At 40.9% G+C, this 14,756-nt stretch overlaps 1 protein-coding gene across 1 annotated transcript in view; it reads right to left on the bottom strand.

The window, feature by feature from the left end:
* sntg2 (syntrophin, gamma 2) overlaps window positions 1–14,756 on the bottom strand; it is a 221,215-nt gene that overhangs the window by 165,406 nt on the left and 41,053 nt on the right. The window contains exons 4-7 of the mRNA XM_080193249.1: window positions 7,373–7,416; window positions 7,213–7,254; window positions 5,053–5,140; window positions 1,002–1,093 (exon numbers count right to left, since the gene is read on the bottom strand). Coding sequence (XP_080049375.1) covers window positions 1,002–1,093; window positions 5,053–5,140; window positions 7,213–7,254; window positions 7,373–7,416 — 266 coding nt within the window. The remainder of the gene's footprint in view (window positions 1–1,001; window positions 1,094–5,052; window positions 5,141–7,212; window positions 7,255–7,372; window positions 7,417–14,756) is intronic.

The raw sequence follows: 14,756 nt of genomic DNA, 5'->3' as shown, positions 1-14,756 counted from the left end.
TGTTGTACACAATCTTCTTTTTGCGCTGTCCCGGACTGAGCTGTAATTAAGAGGACAACTGGGCCCTTGAAAAAGCCAGGCTCAGAGTGGAGTTTACATACAACTCCCTCCAATTTAGGTGATGATATTTAATCTTAAGCAGGACTGAGGGACGTGGTAGGGTCACAGTGCAATGATCCTTTTAGGGAGTTTAAAGAAATGGCATCATTATTAAGGGGTGACCATCCATCAGCATGAGCTCAGCAACTGTAACATGCGATTTTCTACAAGCTTCACATTGCCATCCGTGTTGCTTCAGATTATCTTTCCCAAGAATAAGCATTTATAAACAAAGACTTTACATGTAAAATCTGTACACAGAATATCAAATGAAAGGAACAGGAACAAGACTTGCTTTTATAGTGCCTTTCAAGACCACTTTACAGATGTTTAAGTAGCTTTGAAATTTAGTCAATGGTACAATGCAAAGAATGTAGCAGCTTCCAGAAAAACAATGTGAAATGGACCAGCTCATTAGCTTAACTATGAGTTGAGAAGTAACTATGAGCCACAAAGTTGCAGGCAGAACTCTTCTTTGAAATGGTCCCATGGTACTTTTTTTATGTCTGTATGTTTCAAGGTGTTGGAAATAGTTTGGCCAGTTTAAGGTATTTTTCGTCTGAGTTGAACAGCAACTATTTATCAACTCCTAGAAACTACATACATAAATACAATAAAGGTCCAGGCTAGGACCGATATCCATCCTTGCTTCTACACACTGGGCAACACTACACTGACCGTTAGGTATGGATCATGTGTTCTTCCACTTCAATGCATTGACGGCACTGTAAGCACACTCATGTTAACCCTTTATTCTACAGGTTTACAATCTCATCCAAAAGCTACATCTCTAATATATGTTCAAACAACTGGATAAAAGCACTCTGCCATACAATTTAGAATGAGTACATCACTGTGCACTGATAATTGCTAACTAATAAAAGGTTAGCGCAATAACTTACGGTATTTGTGGAATTTCCATTTAAATGTAAACCGCTGTCAAACAGCGGAGAGGATGTCCCACTGCTGTGGTCACTTGAAGGCCCTGGTGAGCCTAAAACAAGAAACAAACAATGCAACATGTTTAATATTGAGGAACTTCAAACAAGCGCAGGCTTTAGGATGCTATAATCTTATCCGTGAGGATAGTCACAGACTAGTGAATATATGACACCAAAACAATTTGTAATGTTCTTATGTGAAAGAATTTTCTTATCTCCCTAGCATTTTAAAGCACAAATTCCCATCAGAGCCATTACGATTGCTGAACAAAAAGTCAAAATTTGGGAACCAAAATATCATTCAACATGCATGTGCCTGCTTCTGTTGCCACCATCTTACTGAGGGCCTCAGTGTGCTGACAGCATGCAAGTACTGCAGGGTAGACAGATTGAAATGTCAACTAGCAGACAGTACTGATTTGACATCAGTTGTGATATTTTGACATCAATATTCTAGTTGACAACCTAAATGCACATTAAATAGCAGGATGGGCCCACCACTATACTATAAGGACCATCAACTATTTACAGGGTCATGAAATCCAATGATCTCATGTCCCTGGATGTTAAATTAGTCATCTGTGGAGACTGAAAATCTTAAGGTACAGGATGCTCCAATGTTTGATATATTGGTAACATAGGTTGTTTTGGTAAGTCATTAGGATATTCAAGGGATAGTGGACAACTTTTCTATAAGCAGTAAATTTGGGGGGAGTCGGCTAGAAGTGTCCCAAGCAGGGCTCAGGGGAAGCCCAAGTAATCAAAGATGCCTCAGGGAAGCCCTGGCGTTCAAAGCAGGTTCAGGGGCTACTAACCAACGTGGGCTCAGAGGAAGCCCTGGCAGAGATAAATAGCTGGATACCATTGGACACAGGAGATCAGTGAAACTCAGGGCAGAGGCAGTGCTAGCTCATTGAAGCTAGGTATTTAGCAAACAGCTGAAATTACACCTGTAGAATCATAGAATCCCTACAGTACAGAAAGAGGCCATTCAACCCATTGAGTTTACACCGACTACAATCCCACCCCGGCCCTATCCCCATATCCCAACGTTTTTACCCACTAATCCCTCTAACCTACGCATCTCAGGATGCTAAGGGCAATTTTTAGCATGGCCAATCAACCTAACCTGCACATCTTTGGACTGTGGGAGGAAACCGGAGCACCTAGAGGAACCCATGTAGACATGAGGAGCATGTGCAAACTCCACACAGACAGTAGCCCAAGCCCCTGGAGCTGTGAAGCAGCAGTGCTAACCACTGTGCTGCCCCTTCAAGAGGTAGTGGTGACTCGCCTTCTTGAACTGCTTTAAGGCCAAGTGCAGACTTGGGAATCCAGGGAGAAGGAATCTCAGAAGCCGATATTGAAACCCTATCAGGTGGGGCCAACATTAAAGCTGTTTGACCGGAAATAACTATTTGAGAGAATTCCAAGTAAAGATCTTTGAAGGTGGAGCTGCAAACTCCTTGTAAGACAGTGTTTCAACTAGATTGCTTGCCTTTGTGTTTACTGATGTCTGAGTGGATTCTTGAGAAATCCATTGACTCTGTCTTGGTTGCGTAAGTTATTTACTCTGTAGTATACTGTATTTGACAAGAGATTGTCTGTTAAGTCACGTATATCTCTCACTCGTAAGACGCATATTGTAAATAGTTTTATCTTTCTGAACTTGTACAATAAATTTTGTTTTTGTTCATTCAAAACCCATGTAATCTTTTGGCTTTATTATAAAAGCAAGAGAATTGAATCTCCACTTTGAACAAAATGTTATTGGTCCCGAACTAGATTCTGCCCCCCACTGCCGCCCCCCTGAACATTGTTCACTGATTGCACATTCCCACTTCTGGATAGAAGGGAGGTCATTGATGAAACGACTGAAGATTGTTGGGCCTAGGACACTACCTTGAGCAATTCCTGCAGTGATGTCCGGGAACTGAGATAGTTGGCCTCCAACCACCATAACCAAGTTCCTTCGTGCTGGGAATGACTGCACCCACTCCAACCATTGTCATCTCCAGTGAAAAGCATTGTTATCTCTTGCCTGAAAATTTTAAAGCTCCTCTCTTCAAGGTTGTGCCTGTTGCAATATGCCTTTAAGGGATATCAGCATTACATTGCTTCAAAGGAAGTGATTCAGTCTTAATTTTACTTCTGTATTGAGCAGAACACTGTGCACATAGCTCTGCTGCCTACAAACTTAATACCCATGTATAACTGTTGTCACGTGCCTTGTCTTAATAAATAAATCCACAACTGTTTACCCAATCCTTTATGAGTGATTGGTGCCTTATATCTTGTATAGTAAATAAGCCCAAAGTATTTTATCAATTTAATAACATAAGTGATATTATTTACTTTTACCCATGTCACATTATCTTGAAACACAAATCTAACCATCACTCCAATCACAATGCATTTTCTCTATAAGCAGGTACAGGCTAATTTTGGGCAGAGCTGAAAAGTTATGATGTCCAAACTCCTGTTTATGCATGTAATCAATAAATGAAATGTTTAGCATGGCTGCACATAGAAATCATTGCAATCAGTAGCCTGTCTGGGATTGCACTGAATGAGCATTGGTTAACTGAGCATCATATCCCTCCCTCATTTGGGGCTATTCCAATATATCCCCCATTAGTTATTACCTGCAATAAACAATTGTTACATGGGTGGCACAACACTGTTATCTTACAGCACTAGGGTCCCGGGTTCAATTCTCGGCTTGGGTCACTGTCTGTGTGGAGTCTGCACATTCTCCATGTCTCAGTGCGTTTCCTCCCACAGTTCAAAGACATGCTGATTAGGTGGACTGGCCATGCTAACTTCTCCCTTGGGTACTCAAACAGGTGCCAAAGTATGCTAACTAGGGGATTTTCACAGTAACTTTATTGCAGTGTTAATGTAAGCCTACTTATGACACTAATAAACAAACATACTGCCGATCATAATTTTGGTATCTTCCACTGAAACTTGTTCAGCATTTTTCATTACCTTTAACCTTTGTTTAATGTTCTTATGAAGTCAGAGGGGACAATTTTAAATGCTAACCCCCCCTCGTCAAACAAGTACCAGACATAGAGAACGTACCCTGAATTTGATGGAAACTGTCATTCACATGACCCCTTGCCTTACTCCACCAAGCTTCCCAATCCCTCCCACATCCCTACTGTTGCTTCTCTATAGCAACAATTCTCAATAGGCTTCAGAAAGTGTAGATCTGATAGGTAGCTGATGAAAGGCTCTTTCAAAGAAAGAACAAGGATTCTTCCTCATCTCTTAGGCCTTTCCCCATTGCTGTCGCCTATCTGATGCGAATGAAACTCAGGCAAAAGGCCCTTTGACAACTTTGCCAAGCGACCCTGCTCTGGACATGCTTGCAGGGCTGGAGTTAATGGACCCTTACAGCCTCGCATCCAATGAAGTGCTCGGTCCACACTATTACAGGCACAGGTCGCCCTCATTTACTTCTTAGGGGAAAGTTTAGAAATACTAGGGCAACATACAAATGGACAGAAAATTAATTTGTTTGGGGAGATGTTAACTGATTAAAAGTAACAACTGCAAAAACATGGTACAAACAACAATTTGCATTTATACAATGTTTAAGGAAAGTAAATGGACTGAGTGGATGAGCGTTTTGTTAAACTTATGGACAGAAAAATTCAGATCAATTTATTAACTACCAATACTACATTGCATGATTTGCACTCACATTGTGGCTGGTAAACTCCCAAGAACATATAATACCTCAGAAGGTAATGGAAATATATTTACAGAAATGTTTGAAAAGAAACAATATAGGACATTTCAAATATATAGGTACAAATGTGAGCAGCTAACTGAGACAACCGTTACTTATAATGACATTCCATGCAGTGCTGCCTCAAGGCCTTCTGTAACACATTCAATGAGACAATCTCACAGGAGATTGCTGCTGCCAATGCTGTTCTTATTTAATGGCATCAAAGCACAAAAGAATAATAAACCAATCTATATTATTTGTATCTCTTACCTACTGGGAGTTTAAGGAAGGAAGGGGCTTCCCTGAGGTACTGAACGGTGATAGTAACTTCATCCCCAGCGTTTCGCAGGAGGTGCACCTGTCAGTGTGATTTATAACAACAACTTTACTAAAAAGGAACTAGCAGATACAGCAAATGCAACAAAAACGTAACCACCTTTCAGTGTATTTATCCTGACCAAGTGGCAACTCTCCCCTACCTTATCACAAAGATTAAACAAAATTAAGATAATTGAATTTAACAGTTGTACTTAGATCACTTAAAAAGCCATGAAGAGCAAGTGATGGGGTGAAGATTAATCCTCAAACAGAGGGATACTCCGCATCCAAAAAAAACACCAGAAACAACCCAAACAGATATTTTTCAAGTGCCCCAGGTGGTCTGAAAGGTGTGTTATTCCTTTTACGATATGTAAAAGTAGAGGCTAATGCCAATTTTAAACTCCCCCTGGTGATCATGAGTGGTGCACATGAATCTCTTGAAATTACATTTGCTGAAAATTATCCTAGATGTACTTTTCTAAAAAAAAGTGCATCATTGCCATTTTATTTTTATCTTCACTGAGACCTACTCTGTACTTTGATTCTTTGAATGTATTCTTATGACATTGGTATGAAGCACATTCAAAATTGAAGAGCTTACGTTATTTCATTTTTTTTGCCAAACATTCAGCACAGACTGATGGCTTCAAATTTTCATCTTCAAATTTGGAGGAGGATTTTATAGTGCAAGTTCTACACTTAATCTGCCTCATGCTGACTTCTGCTTGTTACACAGTCATGATGACATTCTGGTGAAGCCAATGAAATTGGCTAGAAATTTTACTTGTAAATTTATACCAGAATGAAAAAGGGCATAAATGTTGTCATAACCTGCCAGTTACAGCCCTGCTGATAGTTAAGTTATTGTCCTGTGTTTTGGTTCAATGCACTTGAAAGATCCCATGATACCATCACTGATTTCTTGCTTCACATTCATCCCTCAAACTGCATCACCAAAAATAGGTCAATTGGTCAGTTTTTCTCATTACTATTTGTGCAACCTATTTGTTTCAGATATGTAAACATATTGCTACCGGAGACCAGGGGAATTTAAAGTATAGTCTACAAAATTCCTTTTTTTGCCCACATCATTAGAGTGACAGCACTTAATGTTGAAATGCTTGGGAATATTCTGATATTATGAAAGATTCTGTCTAAATGCAAGTTTGAGGGAGGAAAGCTGAGAAGTAATTGAGCAGATTGACAGGACTTTCTGATCCACACTTTATTTAATCTAAAAGGATTTAGTCGGGTGGATGTGGGAAAACAATTTCTCCTGGTAAATCCAAAATGGGAGTGCACTATCTTACAATTACAGCTAGACCTTTGAGATGGGAAAATTTAGAAACACTTTTTTTTTTACACAAAGGGTAGTGGTATTCTGGAATGTTTTACCCCTGTAGTTTGTACTGGGTCAATTGCAATTTGAGACTGATGCTTGTTTTTTGGCCGCAAGGGTATTAAAGTGAGTAAATACAGTAGGCCTACAGATCAGTCAGGAATTAGTGTAGTGGCAGGACAAGCTTGACAACACACTCCTATTTCCAGTTTCTTAGACTGGCCCAATTCCATAGTATATGCTTTACTATGCAATGACTGCATCAGTTTCTAGGCTATGTATCCTTTATCCTATTCAGGTCATTTGATTTATTTACTCTCAAAATAAATCAAAATTAGGCCATTTAGTTTTCTTCCTGCCCTCATACTTATGCCGCTGCTATTTACATAGATTGTTCAATGGCACGTGCAAGCAAACTATTGTGATAATGCCAAGATTTTCACTGATTTACCCCATTTGTTGCCAATATTGCAATCAATAAAGATGTACAGTAATGTGCATAGCATAACAGAGCAGCACTAATGTGGGTCCTGCCAATTTGATGCCTTCCTCCCCTGCCATGAGGGCAGTTTGATCATAAATCATACCCACTAACTCTTTAAGCAATGGGACAAAACAGATAACTTGTTTTGAAAATCTGCTCATGAGCTATATTCAGTTGGTGCAATGTTAGCATAGATCGCCAGTATTTCCTTGCTGATTTGTTCCTTATTATGTTAAATTTAGGGAATATAACCTTTAACAAATGAATCAAGCCATTTAATACTCACCACTTCTTCATGTGTAGCATTTTCAACATTAATGCCATTGACCTACAAAAGAAAATCTCTATGAACATACATTTTCGACATACAATTTTAGGCTGGTGAAATGTACACAGCAACTCTTCAACAGAACAAAATATAAAATCAATATAAATGTTTTACTAACTTGTAGCACTGCATCTCCAACGAACAACATCCCAGTCTGGTCAGCTACACACCAAAAGAAAGAAGAAACACATGTGAATGTAATGACAGGTCATTGAGGTTGGCCTATTGAAAGATATCCCCGATTAAGGATCCAATTGATGGTTCAATCACACAGAGTCTTTTTCTGGTATTTAACCAGGAATATCAGTTCCTCTAGCATTCTTGAAAGGAAAATTCTGACTTATAACACTCTGTGTACTGCTATTGGAATTGTAAATAAAAGGATTTTGGTGAAGAGACTTCTGCCTCTGAGGACTTATTACAGTGAGAAAGTGAGCTGGAAAGAATGTACACAGGCCAAAGGCTCCTTAGCGAAGGACAATTTAGAGCACAGTGTTAATTCCCCACTTAACTGGGCATTGCCAAATATTTTCAGCATCAGGCATTCTAGCCAGAATTTTTGCTCAAATGTATAATGGGCAAGTCGGCAGCCCCTTTTCACACTCTCTTGATTGACCGCTGACATTGATGGAAATAAAAAAATGAGAGATGAACAACAGACGCTATCACCCTTTTTACGCTACTACATCTAATCAAGGACCATAAGACTGACTTGAAAAGATGAACACAAGACTTTGGAGACTGCTTTATTCTTTTGAAGGGTAAATATATAATAAATAAAATTAATGTCCAAGAAAAGTGAAGCTCCACATTTCCCCCTCACACCCCAAAAATCCACACACACACCCCAAAAATCGGAGAAAAAAGGCATTGACTAGTTTGTGTAGAGTTGTACAAAGTATTACGCAAGTTATATTATTTTGTTTGTCCTGTAGGAGTTAGCAAATCAAATAAATGCTGAAAGTGCATAATTATTTGACTTTCAACAGGGAGAAAAAACATAAATCAATCCTAAAGACTCAATATTATTTCTTTCCATGCTTGCAAGCAAAAAGAAAATCAAAGTAGCAAATAAATCAATAGACTTTAGAATCCATTTCTTAAAAACTCTGCATCCCTACTATTATTCCTACAACTGTTTGGCCTTGTTCATTATTGTTAGTACAATTTAGATAATGCTCCATTATACTGAACCAATTTAGGAGTCATATCTTTCACCACTGGTTTCTCTAAGTATGCAGGTTTGGAGCTATTAAGAATAGAGAGACATTGAATGTATAGAACTACTAACATAAAATCAAATATTTGAAGTATGTGGAATTAAATGGTACCAAATTATGTTGTAAAATGCAGAATGAACAAAAGTTTTTTTTTAAAAGCCAGCCCACATATTGCATTTTCCTCATGAGAATGGAGACCAGTTTTATGTTCATTAACTTAACTCCTTCCAAGATTACCGAGTGAGAGAGAGCAGGAAGAAGACTAATGTTACCTGATACAACTTGCTCAGACAATATTCATCAAAAAGACATTGCATTTTGTAATGTCAGATACCTGAAACCACTTGACACAGTGTAATACTTGTTGAGGGGAAGCTGAAGGTATTGTATAGACAAGCATGGCAGCCATACTGCAGCAGGCACAACCCACAAGACAAACAATGAGATGCCTATTAAGTTCATCTGTTCTTCGTGACATTGGTGGAATAGGATGACAACACATTTTCATTTCAAAAGAAGGTGTTTAATACTGAACTTTATTGTTTACGAAAGAAGAAACATAGGCTTGGACTTCAGCCTCAGTGTGAGAGGCAGTTGATCAGTTTTGACACCTGACTTGACTAGACATTATTTTTGATTGCTGTAATTTCAATAAAGCTAGATGGAAAAGCTAGCCTACTGCTGTGAGAGTACAAATACTGTTCGTTGCTTCTTCTAAAGAGATCTATTTTAAATCAATGCAATTCAGGCCCAAGTGAGTTAAATGGTGTATTGATGTACAAGAACAAGATGGTAAAGCTGGAGTTTAAAATGAAGTAGTTTGCAAGAAGTTGCTCTAACTAGTGGGGGTGTATCAGTAAACAGAGGACATAGATTTCAGATAATTAGCAAACAAAAACAGAGGTGAAAGGAGAACTGTTTTTTGTGCGAGTTGATATAATTTGGACTATACCGCTTGACAGGGTGGTGGAAACTGATTTGATGGCGGAAACTGATTTGATGGCAGCTTCAAAGAGAAAGTGACGTGTACTCAAAGGAAATATTTCTAGCGTTATGGGGAAAGAATAGAAGAGTGAGACTAACTTCTTTCAAAGATCCTGTACAGGCAAATGAGCAGAATGGTTTCCTTCAGTGCTGTGAAATTCTATGAAGGTCATGTGCCACAGTGCCAGAAGTAAATTAAAACTGTGGTTAGTTAACCATAGAAATCAGAATTTATTATGTTTAAATTCAACCCACAAATAGGTTCAACCAGGTGGGACAGAAAGAATAATGTTCATATTTAAAGAGCAAGCAATGTCATAACGGAAAGAGGATGATAACGTACATTAAAGTGCTCTAACTTATAGTGTAGGGAAAAAGAGTCTGCAAGTTTGTCAAAAAATATATAAATTGAAATATCAATCCGTAATATTGCTCCAAAATTGTCCCCCCATGGTAGGCTATTGCCGAAAATGCAGGTGCATTGGATTGAGGGTGATTTAGCAGTTTGGATCAGGAATTGGCTAGCTGATAGAAGACAGAGGGTGGTGGTTGATGGGAAATATTCAACCTGGAGTTCAGTTACAAGTGGCATACCTCAAGGATCTGTTTTGGGGCCAATGCTGTTTGACATTTTTATAAATGACCTAGATGAGGGTGTAGAAGGATGGATTAGTAAATTTGCTGACGACACCAAAGTTGGAGGAGTTGTAGACAGTGAGGATGGATGTTATAGTTTGCAGAGGGACATAGATAAGCTGCAGAGCTGGGCCAAGAGGCGGCAGATGGAGTTTAATGCGGAAAAGTGTGAGGTGATTCACTTTGCTAAGAGTAACCGGAGTACAGAATATAGGGCTAATGGAAGGACTCTTAGTAGTGTTGATGAGCAGAGTGCTCTCGGGGTACATGTGCATAGCTCCCTGAAAGTTGGCTCCCAGGTTGATAAGGTTGTTAAGAAGGCATACGGTGTGTTAGCTTTTATTGGTAGAGGGATTGAATTTCGGAGCCGTGACGCCATATTACAACTGTACAAAACTCTGGTGCGGCCGCACTTGGAGTATTGCGTACAGTTCTGGTTGCCGCATTATAAGAAAGATGTGGAAGGCATTGGAAAGGGTGCAGAGGAGGTTTGCCAGGATGTTCCCTGGTATGGTGGGAAGGTCTTATGAGGAAAGGCTGAGGAACTTGAGGTTATTTTCTTTAGAGAGAAGGAGGTTACGAGGTGACCTAATTGAGGCATACAAGATGATCAAAGGATTGGATAGGGTGGACAGTGAGAGCCTTTTACCTAAGATGGTGATGGCTAACACAAGGGGACACAGCTTTAAATTAAGGGGTGGTAATTATAGGACGGATGTCAGAAGTAGGTTCTTTACTCAGAGGATAGCAAGGTCGTGGAATGCCCTGCCTGCAGCAGTTGTGGACTCGCCAACTTTAAGGGCGTTCAAATGGTCAGTGGATAGGCATATGGATAACATTGGAATAGTTTAGGTTAGAGGGTCATTAGATTGGTTCCACTGGTCGGCGCAACATCGAGGGCCAAAGGGCCTGTACTGCGCTGTAATGTTCTATGTTCTAAAATGAAACTTCACAATATGTGTAGGAGATTGAATTGAAATGTAAACTTGTAACAATGGTAATCAAGATACATGTTGCTCTTTGCAACATGAATGTTGAGTTTTATTCTCAATATTCCATGAGGTGAAAGAGGAGCTGAAAGGAATGTGACTAACTACCTGGCAATAATGAGGAAGTAACTGAATCAAAAACAAAAAGTGCTGGAAGGTCTCAACAGACAGAGTCAATGGGCGGGAGGCTGGTTTGCATATCACAATCGTTCACAATTCTTTGTAGTTTCTTGCAGTCTTGGTCAGAGCAGGAGCCATACTAAGCTGTGATACATCCGGAAAGGATGCTTTCTATGGTGCATCTGTAAAAGTCGGTGAGAGTCGTAGCTGGCATGCCAAATTTCCTCAGTCTACTGAGAAAGCAGAAGTGTTGGTGAGCTTTCTTAAATACAGCATCAGCATGGGAGGACCAGGACCTGTTGTTGGTGATCTGGACACCTAAAGACTTGAAGCTCTCGACCCTTTCCACTTCATCCCTATTCATGTAGACAGGGGCATGTTCTCCTTTACGCTTCCTGAAGTCAATGAAAATCTTCTTTGTTTTGTTGACATTGAGGGAAAGATTATTATTGCCACGCTAATTCACCAGATTCTCTATCTCATTCTTGCATTCTGTCACGTCATTGTTTGAGATCTGACCCACTATGGTGGTGCCGTCAGTAAACTTGAAAATTGAATCGCAGGGGAATTTGGCCACACAGTCATAGATGTATAAGGAGTATAGTAGGGGGCTAAAAACACAGCCTTGTGGGACACCAGTGTTGAGGATGATTGTGGAGGAAGTGTTGTTGCCTATCCTTACTAACTGTGGTCTGCGAGTCAGAAAGTTCAGGACCGAGTTGCAGAGGGAGATGCCAAGGCTCAGGCCATGGAGTTTGGAGATGGCTCCCAGGAATTCAGCAGCAGTGCTACAAGAGATCTAATAACTTCAAACAAGTGGCCGATGTCAATGAATATATTTCCACAAGATATCTTCTATCCAATATATCACCAGTCTCTAATACTGCACAGACCACTCTCATCACATAGCCATCAGCGTTTGTTCAGGAGTCATGTCTAACATCCAGGTGCTCCACCTCACTCTCACATAATTACCAATTCTAAAAGTCATACACACATCTCCACTACTTCTAGTTATTCAACTTTGGCAGGCATATCACTCAAACACAGTTCCACACAACCACTGGCATTTTGCCCTCTCTCTCACAAGGTGGCCGATGATAAAGGACAGAACTGGCCAGGGACAGAGATATCTGCACCTCTTTGGCCCTATAAAAGTGGCCCTAGCAAAGAGCATGTAGCATCCAGCATTACTGAAAACAATGAGAATGCCTTATGCGTCCAGCTCTCCCTCACCTTATTATCTGGCTGCTGACAGTGTGATCATGGACCTGTAGCTCAACATCCCACCCTACATCCCTCAGTGACTGGCCTGCCAATAGCCTCTTGTCAGTGCCGAGGAAGATGGAGGAGCTTCACCAGCCTGTCATGCTGCAGATCTAGAGGCAAAAGGACTGTTGCCTCCATACCTGATGGAACCTTTGTTTGAATAGATAACCTAATCCTTTACCTTCCCAGTGAGGATGCAGAAACGCTCAGGAATTCACCACAACATTTTCCAAAACACTCCAGAATACTTCCAGATATGGTCTGGGTGGCACAGTGTGCCTCAGTGCCAGGGACCCAGATTTCCAGTTTTGGGTGGAGTTTGCTTGTTCTCCATGGATTTCCTCTGGGTGCTCTGGTTTCCTTCCACAGTCCAAAGATGTATAGGTTAGGTGGATTGGCCATGCTGAATTGCCCCCTAGTCCCTAGTCAGGGTCAATATATGGAGTTACAGGGATAGTGCAGGTTTGATGGGCCGAACAGCCTCCTTCAGCACTATAGGGATTCTATGCTACTTTGAAATAGCAAGAGTTCCTTAATGTCACCTATCCTGCAGGATTTATATTTCTCCCTTCAGATAAGTTAGTACAGAGCCCATCTTGCAGCTCAACATTTCATCCTTGTGAAGTGATGCACAAATTCCATGCCTGTTCCAAATTAGGCATTTGTTCATCATGTTGCACAGCATAATGCTCCTTTGGAGGCTTTTGGTGTGCACACATGGGCACTCTTATGGAGGCAGGGCTATGGGATGAAATTTGGACATAAGTGGGGCAATTCTCTCAGCCCGCTGCACTGCTTGAGTAGCACAGTGGCCGGGAGACATTAGCGGGGGGCCTGTAGTGGGATTCACAACCAGGGTCCAGCCAATTGAGAGTGTTCCAGGCATTGTTTTTCAACGTAATCAATCCCCACCAGCAGGGATTACACTGGTCCCCAGCATGATCACTCCGCTGGTGGGGACAGTGCCCTTTAAGCAGTGCCAACCTGGCATCCTGACACTGTCCACTGGGACCCACCCACTGTGCACTCTGCAATGGGATCGGTGGGAGAGGGAGGGAGGGGGAGAGGGAAGGAGGGAGGAGACGGTTGGGGCTCCACATTAGGGCTGGCCATGACAAACTGGTGCTGGGAAGGGGATCAGATAGCCGACGATTGGGAGGCCGGGGGGTGGGGGGGGGGGGGGGGGGGGGGGTTTGCAGCGTGCATGTGCCTATCTCCCCGGCGCATGGGTAGTCACTCAATTCTGGCCAATCCAGCGAGATGAGGCCCTGCCCACACTAACCAGCGTAAATCTTCCTGCAGCACTCTGTGGAGCACATTAAAAACTATGCGGGAAAATGGGACATTTTCCTTCCTGTGGTGCATTTATTTTTTTTGGAAGAATCGCCCCAAGGTCTGTGAATTTACCCTTAACATGTAATTAACAAAAGGAAAGCTCGAATGGGATTTTCCCAATGTATTTTATGCACTTAAAGCTCACTCCAGACTATATTCTCTGCCCAGGTGCTGTTCTTGTTAGGCAGTTTCATTCTTTTTTGATATGCATTTTGGACAGTAATGGCCATAAGAATTAAATTAGTTCAGTAGCTGAAATGAGAATTACAGAATCATGGAATGTTTATAGCACTGAAGAGGCCATTTGGCCTTTAGTGCCTTTACTGGCCCCCTGGAAGTCTGACCACAGTTCAATCCGAGTCTCTTTTGAAAATCATTTTTGGATTGGCCTTCACTACACTAAATTTAAAAATTTACAGATGACTCAAAACTTGGAAATATTGTGAACTGTGATGAGATCAGCATTTAACTTCAAAAGGAGGTCGATGGCTGGGTAGAATAGGCAGGCAAGCGGCAGATTAAATTTAAAGTGTGACGTGATTCATTTTGTTTGGAGGAACAAAGAGGAGGGATTAAATAAAGGCACAATTCTGAAGGAGCGCTAGAGCACAGGAACCTGGGGTACAGGTGCATAAATCATTGAAAGGTGGCAGAGTAGGTAGTAAGAGCTTGATAAATAGAAGCATAAAGTGCATAAGTAAGGAAGTTATGATAAAACACTGATTTACCCTCAACTGAAGTATTGCGTTCAGTTCTGGGCACTACAGGAAGGATTTGATGACATTAGAGATGGTACAGAAAGATTAATGAGAATAGTTCCAGGGTTGAGGAATTTAAATTATATAGATTGGCCTCCATTACAATTTCAGACAAACCATTCCAGATACTAACGACTCATTACCTAAATAAGTCTTTCCTCATGTCCCCATTGCTGCTTTTGTTAATCACC

This window comes from Carcharhinus amblyrhynchos, chromosome 7 (assembly GCF_965287045.1).
Source record: "Carcharhinus amblyrhynchos chromosome 7, sCarAmb.v2.hapA, whole genome shotgun sequence".
Lineage (NCBI taxonomy): Eukaryota > Metazoa > Chordata > Chondrichthyes > Carcharhiniformes > Carcharhinidae > Carcharhinus > Carcharhinus amblyrhynchos.
The sequence above is the reverse complement of the archived record's forward strand: the minus strand, read 5'-3'. Positions and strand labels throughout refer to the sequence as shown.